This window comes from Enoplosus armatus, chromosome 9, assembly GCF_043641665.1.
Source record: "Enoplosus armatus isolate fEnoArm2 chromosome 9, fEnoArm2.hap1, whole genome shotgun sequence".
NCBI classification, from domain to species: domain Eukaryota; kingdom Metazoa; phylum Chordata; class Actinopteri; order Centrarchiformes; family Enoplosidae; genus Enoplosus; species Enoplosus armatus.
This window is the reverse complement of record NC_092188.1, coordinates 15,647,098-15,667,283: the sequence shown is the minus strand read 5'-3', so window position 1 is coordinate 15,667,283 and position 20,186 is coordinate 15,647,098. Positions and strand designations below refer to the sequence as shown.

Genomic DNA, 20,186 nt, shown 5'->3' with positions numbered 1-20,186 from the left:
ATGGAACAGAGATATTTTTGCACAAGATTCCTCAGAAAGACCGTCATCATACTAGACTGTTGTTATTGGGCATGATTACTCTCACAGATACAGTATACATACTGTATTTTCTCACGCAAGCATCTGAACGCCATGCTTGCACACTTATTCATTTAAAGACTTGCACCCACATGCATACACAATTATAACTTTATCACCCACTGACTTAATAGTAGTGCTTTTGTTATGAATAATTTTCTTCCTGCAGGTCAGAAAGAATGTGTAACATATAAACAGTATTTCAGATAATCCTTGAATATTGCTTTCATTGTCTGTATTCTGTCCTTCAGGAAGCCTGTGTATGACACAGTATAGGTACTTTAATGGTGATTTCTGTGCTCTTTTTTTAGGTGGAACATTCCTTTAATTACCTGGAGATCCAGGGCATTGCTTGTAACAAGCCTACACAGGTACAGAACCTAGCACCATTAACATTGTGTCCAGCACTCTCTGAGAGCTGTTTCCCCCTATTTAAAGCCTTTATGCTAAGCTAACCACCAGCTAACTCCAGCTCCATAGTTTTAATAATAATATACAAATATATTGAATGCCAGTATAATCCTTTAAAAATAATGAATGTATGAGGGAAACCAGGTCTGGACTCAGAAATGGTGGCTCTGGGGTTTCCCATCTGGCAAGAGTTTAGTCCATTTAGTTTTTTGACCCGTGGTGGCTAGCTGTCAGCCAGCAGGATCTACCTACAAAATATGATAATCCTTGACTAACCACACTGCTCCTGCAGCTGAACCTCTTCCCCACTCATCTCAAGAGATGTCAGTCCTCTTAATATCCTGGTTGATGGTCTGCCCATGTCTAATACGTATCAGTTAGGATTATGTTAATTTCGGCCTATACTGTAGAGGAGCCATGTATCGCCTTACATCAGCATTTGCATAATTGGGATGAGGGCTGAAATGGTTAGCCAATCTTGGTAAATTGGTCATTAAATCTTTACTTTTGCTTAATACAAAGATGTGGGCTGTAGATGTGGTTGAGTGGATAGACGGATATTTTTCGTCCTGTCAGTTATATTATTGCTGGGTTGATTCAGTGGATAGACGTTTGGGAGTAGACGGACGAGTATGAAATATGGAGTATGAAATGCAAAGGAAGATAAAAACGTATGTAAAGAGACACATAATACACTTGTGTTGAAACCTCTCACTGCCAATAAATTATTCTTATACTGTAGATTTTATCCTTCAAAACCAGACAGTGCATGGAATAGAGTAAAGAAAGATGGATGACTAACTCTCTTTTTTTATAACTGTGTTTGAAGCAGGTTTGGGTGAAACCATGCATTCTTAATGATGTGTCTTTTAGCTGTTCATAGAGTACGAGCGTGGCTCCTTCTCTCTGAAGCTGCTCTCTACAGACGAGGTCAACGAGGTGGTCGCTCACATAGGAAACTGTCTGCTGAGGATATGTCCCGGTCTACCACCTAGGTGAGTTCCAGCTCTACGGTATGTGGTTTTTCACAGATTTATTGTGATTTAAATCACGTTCACAGATTTGAATCAATCCTAATGTAGATGTAGTTAAATTCATCTCCTGGTATTTCTGTTATTAATCTCTGTGTAAGTGTGTTTGCATTTATTGTATAAAAAGATAATAACAGCCAAGTTTAACTTTAACGTGCAACAGACAGACTTGATCTCTGTCACTCACTTTGGTGGAGTCACAGCTATAGTACACTGTGTTTTTTTTTTTTTTAAACCGGTAATGCGGATGTGAATTTCACATAATATGTTTTGTTGAGAACAGGAAGCATGAATATAAATGCAGAAATGATCACAGATGCAAAACCATAAACTTGGTCTTGTGAACAGGACAAAGTCTTTGACTTGAATGTGAGGCAGATATATCTATCTTTGAGCTGCAGTCGATGTAATGCTGCATCGGTTTTGTTTTTTACATTAGACACGTAGTTAGGTTAAATTTTGTTTCATTTCAAATTATTGGAGTACTCAGCAACTTCCTGCTTGGAAAATGTCCATTGACAAGTAAGGCAGTGAGAAGGTAGCCTGGAGCTGCTTGTTTCAAAATCTTAGTTTAAAGGGAGGATATGCATCTGAACATTTCACCAGCTGCAATATTTGGTAAATTAGTTATGCTCTAATCTGTCTTTTCTTCTCAGTAAAGTGATGAAGAAGCTCTGCATGGAGCCTCCCGACAGGCTGACCTCTCTGCAGACTCTGTGGGAGAACAACAAGCCTGCTGAGCCGGGACCCTGCGGTAGGAATCTGTGACCTACAATAATAACTGTGTGCTTCGTCATCCCGTTGCTGAAATGATTCATGATGTGTGTGTGTGTGTGTGTGGTTGGTATAGTCAGTTATACAGTGAGTTTACTTACTTATATGATGAGTTAAAGCAATTGTCATTTGTGGTTAAATTGACTGTAGATTCAAATTACATGTATTTTTGCACAATCCACACCCCGTATCTCTTTGGTTAGTCTTTGGTTAGTCTTTGTTTTGTAATCTGTATATTATATATGTTGTGATCTCTCTCTCTCTGCCTAGGTGGGTTTTCTCAGATGTACAGATGTGTTTGTGACTGGTTGGGGCTGCCTCACAGAGAAGAAGTGCAGTGGGTCAGTATTATTTATTATCTGTTGTGCAGTTGCACAGCATTGACAGATCTTGGTTCAACTGTGCTTCGGTTCTGTTGGCTAGATGACATTAAACTGCATAAAGCCCTTAGATGAATAAGATAGCCACAACAGTATATGAATACATGTCCCTCACATCTTTATATTACTCAAGATCTTTTTCATGCTGGTGCTCCGTCTTGTGGAGTGGAATGACTCTTTCTCTACTGGATACGTTTCATCTGCTCTGTGCAATTGCTTGTTCCTACGTGACTCATCAAGAGCTAGCAGATTTATTATTTTTTATAACAGACATGTTTTGTTTCCATTGTTTCCTTTCCAGGATGTTGACACTATCTATCTGACACAAGACACCAGAGAACTGAACCTGCAGGACTTCAGCCATCTGGAGAACAGGTGAGTGTTTGAAATAACAGAGATAAAATATAGCCAGAGCACACCAACATAATGTAAAACAAATTGTGAAAAAACATTGCACACAGATGAGGCCATGTGGCTGAAACACAATACTAAAAGATAAGAGAGGTATTGTATGTGTGACTTGATTTATTTTTAATATAGAAATGTGCTGAAGTCACCATTATACGACAGAAGGTGGTGCTGATGAAGATAAATATATAGCTGTGACCTTTTCGCTCTACCCTGTCTGCTCCTCCTCAGGGATCTGGTGGCTATAATAGCAGTCCTGGAGTTTAACCAGTGGTTCACCAAGCTCTCCACCAAGGACTACAAACTGGTTTGTACACCTTTTCTCTAGCTCCTCCTGCTCACTGATCACGTCTGTTCAGTTATTATAAACACAGTTATTGTAGTCTTGTGATAGCTATCCAGTAAGGACCATGAAATAGATGATCCTCAGTCATGTTTGTTGTGTCACACAGGAATGGTGTTTACGCTTTGGAGTCAGTGCAGGCCATGTAGAATAATGGACATATATTCAGTCGCCAATTTATTAAATCAATGTAGATTAAACTAATGCAATCTCATTCAAGAGACCCTTTATAAAGGTTATAATGTTCAGTTTTTGGTGAAACTGTTTCAGAGATGTGTTTATTCAACCTTGTGGTTATATTTTAGGCTGAAGTTTGTGATGCTATGAATAGTTTTGCATCATATGTAGAGGTATTTCTCATATTTTGTCCACTCCATTTACATGTGGGTGGATTGAGTAGTACAGAGGCAATAAATAATTGATAATTTCCTAGTAGTCCCTTTGTCTCCTTATAGGTTTCCATGCATTAGTGTACATTATGTTGAATAAACAGTGTGATAGTGTTAGTCTGCTGCCACAAACCGGCTAAATAATCCAGATTTAATCCCATTTTAGAGTTAAGTAGTGAGGAGAATCACTATTTAAGGCAAATGGATAGACGTGTCTCTCCCGGTCTGCCTGGCTGTCAGTTTGTTCTCTATTCCTATCACTTTTGTAAAGGTCTTGCTTCTCACTTCCTTACTGCACTATGCACAGTGGTCTCTTACAATATTTGTTTGTCTTTTTTTCCCCATGCAATAAAAAGTGGGGTGAGGGCTGTGTCTCTCTGTCCCTCCTGCTGTCAAGTACCATATCTCAAGTGACCAGGCTGTCACAGACACCAGCTGATTCGGCCAAAACAGGGAGAATGACTGTGTAAACAAGACAAAGAGTCTACAGCCATGCTAGAGGCTTTGTGAGGCTGAACTTGGACATAGCAGTGCTTTGATCTAAATGCTAATGTCAGCATGCTAACTAGCTCACAGTGACAATACTAACATACTCAGGTTTAGCAGGTACTCAATTATTGCTCAGGGCTCATGTTCAACATCTTAGATTAGCGTATTTGCACTAAACAAAAAGTACAGCTGAGGCTGATGGGAATCTCATTAGTTTTGCAGGTATTTAATGTTTATTTAAATGTATGTATTGGAGTAATTAAAATTGGTGGTGAACTGGGATGGACTGATAGACCGACCAACCATCCAACAACATTGTCATCCACAGAGCCACACCGTGAGCATGGCTAAGATGTATATTAATAGTTGAATGAGAGGGTTACTGTATCACATGATAATTGGCATACTATTCTCACAATTCTGATGAAAAGCAGGAGTTTGAATTTAATTCTTGTATTGTTTATTGTTTGTCTAGTTTGGATGGTGGATCTCATTACAAGTTGCCTACATTTTTTGAGAGGGCTGAGAAATATCACTGTTATCTGTTATCCTATATTATTGTCTCTTCCTATATCATATATTTACAACATGTATCCCCTCTCTTACTACAGTGCACGACTCTCACTTTTACTTTTGCCTAACTATGCGTATAGTTGTATCTGCCTGCACAGAATTTTCCCCCCTTTGTTTCCTCCATCTTTCCCGCCTGTCTGTTGACTGAGGATCAGTCCAATGTTCTTGTGTGATAAGACTCTTAATCCTAACGAGACAAAGGGGCTCAATGTCTCAGGCTGTTGCCCCCCTGCAGCACTCCATTACTAACTCTCCGTCTCAAGACTTCGCTCAGTCTCACCAATTACCACACGCAGCTTCCTCAGTCCAAACAATTATCTCACGCCTCCGTCACAGACAATTCCTTTTGTATTGAATTTAAAAATCCTGTCCGTCACTACGCCATGTGCATATTTCGGCTCAAATACTGACAAGGGCACATGTGCACCTTGTGTCAAACGTGTGTCCTTTCTATTCCAGATTAGTATGTATTATAATGGACCCTAGGCTTCTTTGTTAGTGAGGTTTCTGTGTATGATTATTCAAATGTTTTATAGTGTGTTAGTAGTGTTCTTTTGGTGGTGTTAGCCATAGATACCACTTCTGGACACTTTTGGACAGTGAAGTTATGTTGTGTTTGTCATGCAAAAAGGCAGACTTTGTGCTTGGTTACTGTTTAATGCAGCAGAAACTCCTTTGGGTGTTTTTAAGGAAACTTCAGTCTTAATTTCCCTTTTTTTCCCCTCTGTGTGCATGTTTATACAGTGATAATGGAGAGACAAGGGGGTGCAAGGATGTGCTCTGGAGCGTGATTTTGAATTGTTTTTGATTCCATGCCAATGGAAACAATAACAAGTTAGACAGAAGAATAAGAGGGGAACAGAGGGTGAAAGAGAGAAAGTGATGGCAGCACACATAAAGGCCAGTGGAGAGGTCAGTGGACAGAGTGTGAGGGAGAGATGCCGGATGAATAAGGAAATTAGTCAGAAGGTGTCAGGAAAGACAAATCAGATTAAAAGAGTGAGGTGCTTTACTTCCTAGCAGTCAGTTTCTGTTCCTGCCAAATCTATTGTCATGCCAAAGTTCAACTCAAGGGCAACACTGCCCATCAGCCTGAACTGTTGTATCTGTGCAACTGTGTACAGTAGCATTAGTAATATCTAATGGAAAAAGGATGTCTGAGGATCTTAAAGCAGAAAGACAAAGAAAATTAAAAATGAGGGAGATGTGAAGCATGAAATGCACAAGCCTCAGGCGTAAATTACAGTCTAACTATCTCAATCAAACAGATAAGGAATCCCTCAGTGCAGTGGACTGGATAACATAACACACACACATGCACTCACAAACACTCTCTCACACACACACACAGCCAGCTATCACAGCGAGGGATTACGCTGCTCGTCCTCAGTTCAATCAGGCTGTTTGTCTTGTGGTCTAATCAAGATGCTGAGCCGAAAATGAGAGAGGAGGAGGAGAAGAGGAGAGGACAGCAGTGATAAGAGGACTTGCCTTCTGATTGCCTCATGATCGCACAGCGTGTGTGTGTGTGTGTGTGTGTACGTACGTGTGTGAAAGTGTGTGATATTTCAGCAGGAGGTGGGGTCAGAGCAGCACAGCATGACAAGGCTTTTATTTAATGAATGGTAAATGGTGCAGCGCACATGCTGACAGTGTCACTGTGCTGTCCCCAACAGTTTTATTGTGGCTCTTGTGGAAAATACAACCTCCTTTGTGTGATCCCTCTCTCTCTCTCTCTCTGCTGTGCTATGACCGACTTCTCTCTCCCCTCTTTTTCTCTATTTCATCCCTCACTACCCTCATATCTCCCTTTTCCGTATCATGTGTCATCCCTTGCTGCCCTCCATCATTCTAATTCCTCCTCTATAATATTCACAGTTTCACAGAGTAAACATGTGAACAACAGTCCCTTTCTTCTATCTCTCCCTCTCGTTGTCTCTGTCTCTCTCCGTGATCCCTCACTCCCTTTTCTCCCCTCTTTCTCTCCCCCTCACTGTAGATAACAGTGTGGGACAATGTCGCCAGTGTTTTGGCCACACTGAGGCTGTTGGCTGAGAGAAACAGGAATTTCAATTTCCAAGAATAACAGCAAAACAATGGTCCAGTAAAGTTCTGTCATTATCATGGAAAATGTTTGTGTTATGAATCCGTGCAGATAATTGGTGTCGAAAAATTACTGAGAATTAGTGCAGCAAGCCAAACAGGATGTGTGTTCGTCATTTTTGAGCATGACGCAGCACACAGTGAACTGGGTCAGCGAACATCTCGTAGGGCACAGACGTCCAACTGTTGAATTTTTAATTTCGTCTAAATATGAGTGTTTTTGCTCCCCCGACCCTGTCTCCTGTGGTGTTGAGTCCACAGAAGCGAGACAACTTTTCTCCCTCTAAAGTGTCTAAAGTCTGCTGTCCCCAGTCTCTCCTTGTCACGCATAAATGGACTTTGAGAGGAAGAGAATTCACTTCTACGCTGTTTTTGTTTTTTTTACGTTCGGCAGTGCAGCTTTAATCAGCATAAAAGAACAGCTTTCAGAGGTGGTTTCACCGCATTTTGCACAAAAACACTTGTTGGAATCATGTGTACCAAAAGTATATTTCTGTGTTATTCCTATCACCTTGAATGTCTCAATCCAAGCTTTGCTGTTCTAGATGAAAGTGCATTTTAAGCCTCAGAGCTGGTTCAGTTAATCGGTATATTTTTTATACTTTTGATTAACGCATCAGTGAGCTAAGATTTACTTTACTGTTGTGAGTGTGAGACTAATAATATGTAACATTATATCTGATTTTCACCTTTTATATCATCCTTAGGGCTCAATAAAACAGTAACACAAAAACTATAGTAAATGTAGAGAAGGTGTTTTTCTGTCTTGTTTAAATTGTACTACCTGCAAAATAATATATAACAAACGTTTTTTCTGTCATCTGTGTGGTGTACGTGTACGTGTGTCTTCAGTCTGCAGATGTGTGCGAGCAGATTCTTCGGGTAGTGGCTCGCTCCAGTCGACTGGAAGAGTTGGTTCTGGATAACGCAGGACTCAAAACGTGAGATTATGCAAAGTATTACATTTTTTATGTCAATTAAGTGGTAATGAAGATTACTACTGAGCCTGTGAAAACAGCTCTGTAGTGTTTTCTGTGGCTCTGACAGAGCTTTGTCAAGTGTGAGAAAATGACTCGAGTGTAACCTCTTGAGTAAACCAAGCTTAAACTTGGAGACTACACATTATTAGCAGAAAGGGTGGGGTTTGAAAGATATTGGTGTTTCCCAGACAGGAAGGGTCTAATGAAAGACACAACCTTTATCATTATGGGAAGTGTATGATCCAAGCTTTTCAGAGCTTGACCCACACTAGCAACTAAAAGTCAGAATATTTCACTCTGTTGCATCAATTTTGGCCTTTTTTAAAAAAATAAAATAAAAAAACTTGAAAATGTAACACAAGATTTTAAAATGAAATGTCAAACTATACAGATTTTGGATTTAGTGTGATTTGCTTTTATAACACTGAACATGCAATATATGTAATAAAATTATTAACTGAATGAGTATCAAAGCAAGATAAAACAGTTTAATGTGCCTGCAACCAAATAAATGTGAAAAAATTCTGACTTTGAAATCAATGTAAAGTTAAAAAGCCAGAAATGTTGTTTACATACTATGTTACTTACAACTGCAGCAGCTTTGTTGGAGGGCTGTTCATGTTGGCTGGATGTCTGCTTTTGTCACGACCCTGAAACTGAAGCAGCTAAATTGAATTCAGTCATTCATTATTTGCACCTGTGCTTTTCCTACTGTGACATGTTTGTCTCCTCTGAAGACGGCCTATTCACTTCTATTCTGCTCTGCTTTTCTGCCGTGGCTGATATTCATGTTGCCAAAGCTTTTTTGAAAGGTTGCACACGTACAATACATTGGTCATACACTCATAATGGATACACTCTTTCACACTCTACAGAGATTTTGCCCAGAAGCTAGCTGCTGCCCTGGCCCATAACCCCAGCTCAGGACTCACCACCATTAATCTTGCCAACAACCCACTGGAGGACAGAGGTACGATATCTGCTCTAATCTATTCTAATGTACTGATCTCTGGTCTGTTATGCTCTCTACTGTACTCTGTTTTAAACAGGTGTGAAAGGTAATGAAGTATTGAATACGTTAAACATTCACTAGTCATTTAGCAGTCTCATTCATTCATTGCATGTATATATATATATATATATATATATATATATATATATATATATACCACAGCCTGTCACAGGTATAGCATGATATTGACAGTATAGGTTAACTTGTTACAGTACAGTGAGTGCAACAAGTTTAATATTTCATCACCTCTATCCTAAGGCCTCTCAGTCTATCCAGGACACATGAATTAAAGATACATTTCACTCAATATTCAGGCAGTCTCATGTAAACATACGACAGATTTCTGGGGCTCCCCAAACTCTGGCTTATTTGTTCTCATGTAACATTTACCTCGTTGCGTTCTATTTATTTATTTATTTTTAACATTAAGGCTCTATGTCATTACATATGTCGTTATATATGGTAGTCGCTTTATGCGTTTGTGTAAGATGAACCTTTTTTGTCTGTTCACTAGTCACTGTGATTAACTAGGAGGAGGCTCTTTCTCCAGCACTGACAATAATTTCATGCACATTGTTGTTTCCCTTTGAGAATTGTTTGTATTATTGTCTGTTTTAATTCTAAGCAGGGCTTGTCATAGCTACATAGTGTTAGCTACATAACCTTTTACCCATATAGGCAACAGCTTTTTAATTTGAATTAGATTTTAATATAGCAGAAACGTATATGTTGGGTGATGAAATACACTGTTGAACAGTTAAGTAGAGAAGGTGCAATGTGGTTTGTATTTAAAATATAAAAGTCCTTATAGTCATTTCCTATCTGTTTCCTCTTGCTGCAGGTATCTCCTCCCTGGGTGCTCAGTTTGCCAAACTTCGTATGGGGCTCAAGCATTTAAACTTCTCCAAAACCTCACTATCACCCAAAGGTATGTGATATGTGTCCATGTGTTTTGTGTACAGTTCCAAAAACAGGTGGATGATAAATGAAAACATTTGCAATTTTGAAATGTCGGTTGAAATGATTAAAATAAATAAATAAATAACTAAAAAAAAAAAAAAAAAATATATATATATATATATATATATATATATATATATATATATATATATATGTATTGCATTGTGATCAGATTTCCTGTTTGTGTTTTAATTGATTTGCTCCCCTAAGATCAGATGCAGTTCCACTAATTCCACTAATCTGAACACACCTAATGCCGGGATGCTATTGACACTTAATTATTGCACTATTAACACTGTGAGTGAGAGAGGAAGAGAAAGAAAAAGGTGTATTTGTAATGTGTGAATGAGCAAAGACAATCTGTAACCAGTATGCTTACAGACTGTTTTCAGTTGCATAAATGCTGCTTACCAGACCACTTTCCTTCAGTCAGTAGAGCCGCAACCTCTTGGCATGATGGAAGAATCCTTCTGCAGTAATGGCCTTTAATGAAATGCTATGAAGGGGCTGATTGTGCAGAGGCTTTTCTGCAAAAAAAAGAAAAAAAAAACAGCAGGGGATTTGTAGCCGTTCTTGTCATAATTTCTAGATGTGGCCGTTGTCAACACTCACTTGCAGGTAAAATTTCTTCTTAGTTCTCATCCAAAGTAAACGCTGTAGCACATCTTTAGGGACCCACTGTAAACATGCTCTGCTCTCAGGCAATCAATAAAGAGCTATCATATTTCACAGTGTAGGGTTAGTGAGAGGGCTGCACTGCTTAAACTGAGCCCTGCTTGTCTAGCTAAAGGCCCAATCCATAATCCAAACCCCAAAAGCCCTCAACGCTCCGAGCAAAAGTAGAGGATTGAGGACATTTTTATTTTGCACAGATTTTGGTTGATGGAGCTTGTAACTCAGCAGATAAGTAATTTGATCATTTGATCATATTAGAAATGAAGATTAGAGAATATAGAAATGTTCTCTCTCTTAATCATCTGTATTATTTCTGTTTATTATTATTTCTATTTATTATATCTGTCACACTCATATCATCTCTTCTCATCTGCCCAGCTCTGTAAAATCACTCACTTTACAGTCACACCTCGATTTATTGGCAGATTCAGTGTGTCAGACATGTGATAGACGTGACAGGGGTCAGTGGTTGTTCACACAGTCATGTCAATATCACACACACACACACTGTGCGTTAGAAATCTATGCATGCAAAGACATGCCATACACACATTTCCTGTCTCTCAAATACGCCCTGATCATTTGAACGATTGCAGCACCTCATGAGGTTAGTAAGAGCTTGATGTTCATTAATTAATAATTACAGTCATACTTTTAATCCATTGTATTTTCTTGTGACATAAAAAAGGAGAATGCCTCATCCTCAACATAGCGTGACACTGACAAAGGCGTAGCGTTACATCTACACCACCATGAGAAGGCATACTCTTTTCACTTTCCATGCATTCACTCTACATTCTGATCCTGTTCTTTCCTGTCTTCACCCACTGCTCATTTCCTCTGCTATTTCCTTCAATATGCTGTCAAAACATCAAGTGGAGATTTGAGGGTTGTGATAATGCTGACACTGCCTGTGTGTGTGTGTGTGTGTGTGTGTGTGTGTGTGTGTGTGTGTGTGTGTGTGTGTGTGTGTGTGTGTGTGTGTGTGTGTTTAGGGGTGAACAGCCTTTGCCAGTCACTGAGTGCCAACCCGTCCATCCCCAGCAGCCTGGTCCATCTGGACCTCTCAGGGAATGTCCTCCGGGGAGACGACATGCAGGTACAAACACACACACACACAGTTTGTAATTCATATTAGAAGTACTATCAATAGCACTTAATTGATTGAAACAGTTCAGTGTTGCATCGACTCAGGAAATTCAACATCTGTTCTGAGCGCAGATACAGAGATGTGATACAAACTCTCATCTGTGAGGTTACAAATCAGAATCTAGTCTAACAGACACAATCACATCCATCACAGTGATATACTGTGAAATACACAGAGGTTAGTACCATCTGTTGTCAAAAGTGCTGCAGTGACAGAAAGATTGTTTTAAATGAATAGAACATTTTGGGAAATACTTTACTTTCTTGTCAATAGTTGATGAGATTAGAAGATTGATACCACTCTCATGTCTGTACAATAAATATGAAGGTAGCGTCAGCAGCTGGCTAGCTTAGTTTAGCAAAAATACTGGACACAGCTAGTCTACTAAAGTTCACAAATTAACAGGAGTGTCCGCTGGTTGCCTGGCGACAGCTAGACTCCAGGAAGTTACTGCGCCTGGCCAAGAAAAAGTCCTGCACTTAACCAGAATCACAATAATATTTTAATATCAGCATCCAACACCTGATTGTTCAGATATGGTGATATATGAAATATGTGAATGATAGGAGGTTTGATGTGGGAAATCAGAAAGGATGGAAAATTGTGAATGAGAGCAGTAAAGGGACAGTAGATACTCTGTAGTAGGAGAGTAAAAGAAAAAAACATGAAAGGAAAGAGTTTATTGAAGTTCACAGAAGCTACATACAGAATGTCAAAATCACATTGTCGATCATCATCAATCCACTAACATACCCTCCAGAGGAGCGGTCACATCCCTATGTTGTCAAGGCCTCATCTTCTCCTTTGTAAAAATGTGTGTTATGTTTTGCTTTACATTTAGCATTTCTACCACTTCCTGGGTCAACCCAACAGCCTGGCAACCCTCGACCTCTCCAACACTGACTGCTCATTGGACCAGGTGAGTGAGGTGGCACACTGATATGATCTCCTGCCTGGTGCTCAAAGGAAAAAAGTTGCTATATTAAAAGATAATTGGGTAAAGAGATATATGAGAATGGATAATGCATTTTTAACAAAACAGGCCTTTTACTTGCTGTAAACAAGCAATTAGAGTTGTATCTCATTCTACTGCATTGTAAGGTGAAGTGCTAGCCATTAATATCTGTGTTGCGGGGAATGTAATCCAATTTTACTCACCCACTCAATCTGTGCTGCCGTGTCAGCGGTCTGAATACTGTATGTGATGTATTGATGTGGGTCTGAGAGCCGAACACAGCTTATTGATTAGTCTGAGATGTAGCCAGCTGTCAGCCTGTCACTGAAGATATTGATTAGCTCCTAAATCATACTCTGTCTCTCTCACGTCACATATAAATACATTTACACGCTTCTAAACACACAACACAGGCACAATGCTTTCGTCTTCTCTTTCTCTGTCTGTCACTGTCAGAGGTGAAGTGTGAGCAATACTTGAGACAGATTATACAGCTCAGATGTGATCGTGGCATGTTCTGTGTATTTTCCAGGTTTGCTCGGCTCTGCTGCGAGGCTCGGTCCAACACCTCTCTGTTCTTAACGTATCAAAGAGTGTCTTCCCTCACAGGTAAGAACTCATCTGGGTTGCACAAACAGTTACCTGACCATGAGGAAAGGAAATTAACTTGTTGTTGTAGCTTGTATCTTTTTTTTCAATCTTTTGTCATGTATTTGCAAGCCAATTTGAAATACCATTGGAAGTACAGCACATGCTACAGTTGTTGACAGACAGTTGCACAATGGAGGATTAACAAGAAAAAGTCAGATATGATTAAAAAAAACAGTGTAACATAATAAGAGGCAGTACGAAGTAGTTAAACAGATGCAAAAGCCAGGCTGATAATTGCATAAATAAATATAAATAAATTGTGTTCATCACACAAAAGTTTTTGTCTACATTTAAACCTCAATGATTTCATTAGAATCAGCCATCTTTTTTTGCCTCTGGTTGGCCCATCAGTCCTGTCTACATCCTCATTATATGAAGGCAGTCACACTGAGTTTGGTAAGATTTTTTAAAAGAGTACATGTTGGTGTTTTCTATCATAAAACAAATGCAGTAACATAACACAAACCCAGCATGTATCTCAAATGTATGTATTGCAGTTGTAGATCAGTCTGCATCAAGGTAGAAAAGATAAGATGAAAAGATTATCCACAGCTGCCAGCTGCCTTTTTGTAAAATCAGGACCTAAATACAATATCGATTGAGTTGCATCGCAAACCTGTTTTAATATGAAATGGGTCTGGGATCTCCTGTACGCTGTTATCCATCATGTACTTTCTGGAAAATGGTCTTTAGCCTATAACCGCACTGAGGCTTATCTGTGAGTCTCCTCCTCATCTTAATGTAGTACTGCCTACAACAAGTTTCTTGTTGACCTGAAATGACAGACTTGTTACAGTCTGTATGTTGGTGTGTGACACCTGCTGGTGACAAAGTGCCATTACAAACAAGATGAGCTACAGGATGACACACGAGTGTACATCTGCGTGTGTTCGGTTGAGTTTGTAAATGTGCACAATTTGTGTGTGTGTGTGTGTGCACAGATTTCGTGTGTAACAGATGGGTGGTGGGTGGAGTTTTTTTCCCCATTATTATCTCTCTATCCAGTGTGTCTCCAGGGAGTTGAGGACTTCATCAAGGGAGGCAGAGGATGGGAGGGGGGGTAGTGGTTAAGGGTTTTACCAGAGACTTTGAGGGATTCTCCTTTGTGAAAATCTCCTCTGAGTCCTTCGTTTTGTGGAGATACAACAGTTTCTTAAACAGTAGTAAAACATTTAAATGGGTCACAGGCTTTTAGGACATGGCAAGAGTACTAAAAGCTCAATGATGGCCTGAATCTCAGGTCGGCTAAAGGGACTACATCATGAAGCCTTACATGGTGTTGGATTTAAAGAGCTTTAAACTGAGAGCTTTTTAAATTGTCTGAAAAGTTGGTGACATGTTGCATTTCAAGTCTTTGGTGTATTCATCTGACATCATTTTATTTCCTGCTCTTTTTTTTTAGGAAAGGCAAAGAGGTGCCTCCATCATTTAAGCACTTCTTCAGCAGTGCCATGTCTCTCAGCTCCATCAACGTGTCAGGAACCAAGCTGCCGCCAGAGGCCCTCAAGTGAGAGAAAGATTCATTCACATTTAATGTGTCTGAGGAGCTGTTCCTCCTGTCCCACATTCTCTGAGACTATACATTTTGTTCCTCTTCTTCTTTTATTACCTGTATCCCCATTTAAAGCATTAAGAATGAACTTGTCTTGTCAGCCTACATCAAAGTGAGGAGCTGCTGCAGCTCTATCTTTACTAATTTGGCCACTGCAGTGTATATTTTTTTTATTAAAAGTATTATTATTAAGAATTTGGATATTGACAGTGGTGAAACATATGTGCTCACAATTATAGACAAAATGGAACAAAATATAACGCATGTAGGGAAACCTGGATTCACAAACAATGAGTCTGCCAACATTAAGTGATGAAAAGTTCATCACATCTTTTAAATTACTTAATTCTTTGATTCTGTAACTTTTTTTAACTGCATTTAATGATATTGTTTTAGAGCTCTCCTGCTTGGCCTGGCAAGTAACCTGAATCTGAAGGACGTGTCTCTAGACCTCAGCTGCTGTGAGGTAAGACAGACTGAGAAACACTGTGCTATCATTTCCCCTCATAAATCATTTTTTTTGAAGTCAAGATATATTTTACAATTTGTGCATTTGTACCTGCCTTGTGAGGGATCATTCCCTTGTGGCTGCACTTGAGAGATGGGGAGGGGGGGGGGCTGTCTCCATGCATACTCAAAAACCAGATCTGTCAAGGTGTACGCAAAGTAAGCTGGAATCTAGGAACTTTTTCCAAACCATGTTCAAAATGTATACTAAATCACGTGAATATTTACGAACACACAAATAAAATCCAATCTTAATATGAGTAGAGTTGAAGCCCCTAACATTCATTAGAGATGAATAAATAGTGTATCACCAAATACAGGATTTTCCCAGAGCAGTAGATCTAGATCCCACAGCTATACTTACATGAAATGCACAGCACAGTGATGCTGATGATAATGCAGGTAAAACTTGAACCTTGAGTATTCAAAAGACTACCATCAGTGGATTTTAAGGGGGCATTGGTTTTGTTTTTCTTGATTTTATTCTTCCTGTTTTTAATATTAGTAGCATTTGTGTAAGTGCTCTCACTCATCAGCTAAAGTTTGATGAGTGTGGTTTTTAATAGTTTGGAGGTAACGCTGGTCCAATGCGATCAGCTTTTTAGGATCCACTCCAACACCATTTGACAGGCCAATGGCACTGTTAAGAGGCTGTATAATGGAATACTTGGCAGACAGCAGGTGGGGGTGGAGGAGGAGAGATGAACAGAGGGGTGGGGGGGGGTGGGGGTTAGTTTCCGCCTCTAATTGTTTCATCACAACTCACACACATACAGGCACACACCAGCTCCTCGCCTCCATCTCCTCCCCTGCTCCAATAGAAAAGGGAAGCTTGCTGCAGATTCAGTGGGACTGCTAAAGATAACACATGAATACAAATTACACAGGAAATCCAGATTCCCATAGAAATCCTCCCCAACTGAGGCTGCGGGGGGAAATGATGCGTTCTGTCCTTTTTTTGAAGTCTTAATTAACCCTTTGGTGGAGGCAGCCCAAAACTGTGCTCTGAGTGGGCTGACAGCATGCAAAATAAGGACTGCGTATGACTCCCGTCGAGTGTGTTTTCCACAAATGTGTGCGAGTGTGTGTTTTGAATAGAAGTGTGATCATTAAGCATCTGTGTGTTTTGTTGCTGGCGTGGCTCTGACATGCTGTTCTCTCCCCACTAATGCTTCTGTAAGCTTGGCCATTGTGTAAGTACCAATGTGCTCACTCTTAATAATTAATATCTCATTCCTCCTCATTTTTCTTTGCACGCCTGTTTTGGCAGATTATTAAAATCTCTGCTGATCCTCTTCATCTCAGGGTCCATTTTTCTATCAACATTTCACATTAAATGAAAAGATTTAAATAGAAGTAACATCCTGCTACAATTGCTGTGGATGACCTGTGTTGTTGTTTTAAGTGATGTGTGATTTCCATTACTGTGTTAGTCATTTAAAACCACAAGCACCTCTTGATCGGTCTGTCCTGCATGTTTCCATTATTAGTTGTCTGTGCTTAGAAAGTGAGTGCATGTTTCACCTAAGAACCTTATGCAGTTGTTTTCATATTAAACCCCTTGCTGTGTAGTTTTCACAGGTTTATACTGTGTATATACAGTACTGGAATCTCATATCGTTGAATTTGTACAAACATTTGCGCAAGCCTTTGTGGAAGCACCGTGACATTTATGTTAATCTTTTTTTTGCAGTCATAGTGTAGAATTCTCCACTTACAATTCAACACTCATTCCAATACTAGTGTAGCAGGCAATTAAGGAGTCATGTACTCAAAGTGTTACAAGCTCTAGTTACCTGTACTGTTATTATATGAACAGGCTATTCTCACATGTACTGTGTGTGTGTGTGTGTGTGTGTGTGTGTTGTGTTTTTAATATTTGCCCTCCTGTCTTTCCAGTTGCGTTCAGGAGGTTCTCAGATCCTTGAAGGTTGTATTGCTGAGATCCCAAACATCTCCAGCCTAGACATCTCTGACAACGGTGAGATGGCAGCGTCCGTGCATATGTTACAATATATTCACTAAACTTTTCAACCCTAACCTCATCTGGAAAAAGTCCCCAGCATGCAACTACCAAAATCAGCTAAGATCAGTCAACTTTATTATCATTTCCAACCTATTTCTCTTAATCAAGGCCTGGACTCAGACCTGTCCACACTGCTGGTGTGGTTGGCCAAGAACCGATCCATCAGACACCTCTCTCTGGGCAAGAACTTCAACAACATCAAGTCTAAGTAAGAATGCAGTTCAGGAGGAGAAGGCGCACAGCTGATGTGTACAGTATGGGTCTGTGAGAGAATCCTTAGTGGTTAGGCCTCAGTTGGGTTTGGTTGAGGACTCCTGTTGTCCACTACATATATAGTAGACGTACACACTGAGGGGTTGTGATGCCCAGATACACAAAGTGTCATATCCAAGATGGCATTGCACAGAATAATCTACAAACAGTATCATTCTGTAGATATTTCTATACTTAACCTGTGCAGTGCAGTTTTCTAAGCATTGTTCTCTCAGTGTGATATATTTTCTTACATTTTTCTCCCTGTCTTTTTTATACCTGACTTAGAAACCTCGCCCCAGTGTTGGACAGCCTGGTCCATATGATCCAGGAAGAGGAGTCGGTGAGTTTTTTAAATTTCCTTTTCTGTCTGGCTTTTGTGAGGAGCAGCAAATCACTGAATCTCCACCAGCTGCTCTACAACTGACCTCTGACCTCCCCATTGGAGGGTGGTGTGAATATAATTCCCCCACAGTGATTAATGGAGTATCAGATTCAACTGAAAACATGTGGTGTATGAGAGCTGTACTCAAACGTTCATGCTATTTCACTCATTTAAAGGGTTGGCACACACTTTTTGTTAAATCTAGTTAATTTGTTTTGAAATTGTTGTTAAAGTGAGTTGTGGCTGACTTATTGCACCACAAAGGGAAACCACCAAGGACAGTACATCATGAAAACAACTCATGGGATTTTGACACAAGTATTTAAACTGACAAGTGCCGTAACTTTTCATTACCTTACGTATTACCCAGACTTGATAGCTTACCCTCTACACTCCCTCCATCCTTTGAATTTTCCCTCCTACTGTCTATCAATGTCTACAGGGGGAACTCTTTAAATATTACAAGATGCTGGGTCAGCTATCATTTCCTTCAGTTGCGCTGATAACCTGCAGTGAAATAAAGGGATTTTCTCAAGCTTCTAGTTTTCTCCCCTCCTTCCTGTCCCTCAATCCATCTCACTCATTTTATCATGCTCTCCATCATGGGAGCTGTAACAAATGCCCCTTTTTTGTGTCCCACAGTGGCGGATGTGCTAGATTGATGGTCCTATTGAGCTGCTCTGTGCTGCATTGGTCTCTTGGTCCTTGTAGTGTGTGTGTGTGTGTGTGAGATTATGTGCATGAGAAGATTGTGTGTGTGTATGACCTGGTTATCTGGCTGTGCAGGTGGGATACAAAGAGAGAAGGAAAGGAGGGAGAAACTTAATGGATGGATACTGAAAAAGTGGTAGGAAGAGGTTAAAGGTGGTAGGTCAAAGGATGTTCAGTAGGGGTGGATAGGTGTTTATAGCATGTGTCTGTTATCCTGTCCCGCTGCATGTGTGTGTTCGAGAGAGACAAGTGTGTAACCAGTCTCTTGGGTACCTTACAACCAGAGCTGAGGTCAAAACACAGATAAGTGACGGCCTGTAGAGATAACTGGTTTCAAATTCTATTCAGTTGCACACTTGGCCTCTTTGTAAAAAAGACACATAAAGTCACACAGTGAGTGCGCGACATAGCTCCAGGCATCACATTCACCCTGTTGTGTTTCTGTGTCCTGGCCTGAGTCCAGGCAGTCAGACCTGGGATACCGTATGGATGCCAGAATATACACAGATACGCAAACTGTATTCTGTGTTTCGTTGGTGCGGCACTGCACATCTGCTTCATTAAAGGAATAGTTCAGCATTTTGGAAAACCTTGCAGAGTGTTAGATGAGATTATCGATATCACTCCCATGTTTGTGCAGTAAAAATGGAGCTCCAGCCAACAGCTGGTTAGTTTAGTTTAGCATAATTACTGGAAACCCAGGGACACAGCTAGCATGGGTCTGTCCAAAGGCACCTCAATCTGCCTGCCACACCTGTACTATTCATCTCATATCTCAGCTGGTTGCCTGGAAACCCTACAGTGAGGGCGAGACTCCTGGAATTTCTAGTCCCCTGTAAAACCACAATTTGTCGTATTTACACTTAGATTTTTTGTATGGATTAAAAAACAATATAAGGAGGTTAATTAGTGAGCATTAGAGGTGCTTGGAGGCGATTTGAGTACATTTGGATTTTGTAGAATAAAATCGCAGATCAAAATGAAATATCAAAAACAAATGAAGAAATCTCCTACATTGCTCCTCTTGCAATGTGTAATACATATGTAATAACAGCATATATTAGAGACTATTTTAATGTGCAAATCTGCCATCGTTCACCAGCAAATTGAATCTGTATATATTTATTCCTTTTGCAAACAACATAAGCAAAACCACAGCCCAAAGCTCCTTCATAGTAATTATCAGGCTTGTGAATGTTTTGGTTCGAAGATGGCAGTAAGAAATCAGTAACAAACTAGATTTCACCCGCACGAAGAGTTGGAGAAAACAATTGAGAAGAAAAACTGTACAACCCCTTTTCTCCTGCGTGCCAACAATAATAATTATTCTTTAGTGTTTGAGTAATCATTAAGAGCACCATCTTCCCCTCTGCCAAGCTATTGCGGACTGT

The 20,186-nt window shown here is 39.9% G+C and overlaps 1 protein-coding gene across 1 annotated transcript in view; it reads left to right on the top strand.

Moving 5' to 3' along the window:
- LOC139289742 (F-actin-uncapping protein LRRC16A-like) overlaps positions 1-20,186 on the top strand; it is a 64,986-nt gene that overhangs the window by 28,755 nt on the left and 16,045 nt on the right. Inside the window, exons 4-21 of the mRNA XM_070911363.1 lie at positions 390-449; positions 1,363-1,484; positions 2,177-2,274; positions 2,565-2,635; positions 2,976-3,049; positions 3,314-3,389; positions 7,832-7,920; positions 8,835-8,929; positions 9,813-9,899; positions 11,602-11,705; positions 12,598-12,675; positions 13,244-13,320; positions 14,765-14,869; positions 15,311-15,380; positions 16,603-16,614; positions 17,321-17,402; positions 17,556-17,655; positions 17,988-18,042. Of these exons, the coding sequence (XP_070767464.1) occupies positions 390-449; positions 1,363-1,484; positions 2,177-2,274; positions 2,565-2,635; positions 2,976-3,049; positions 3,314-3,389; positions 7,832-7,920; positions 8,835-8,929; positions 9,813-9,899; positions 11,602-11,705; positions 12,598-12,675; positions 13,244-13,320; positions 14,765-14,869; positions 15,311-15,380; positions 16,603-16,614; positions 17,321-17,402; positions 17,556-17,655; positions 17,988-18,042 (1,455 nt within the window). The remainder of the gene's footprint in view (positions 1-389; positions 450-1,362; positions 1,485-2,176; positions 2,275-2,564; positions 2,636-2,975; positions 3,050-3,313; positions 3,390-7,831; positions 7,921-8,834; positions 8,930-9,812; positions 9,900-11,601; positions 11,706-12,597; positions 12,676-13,243; positions 13,321-14,764; positions 14,870-15,310; positions 15,381-16,602; positions 16,615-17,320; positions 17,403-17,555; positions 17,656-17,987; positions 18,043-20,186) is intronic.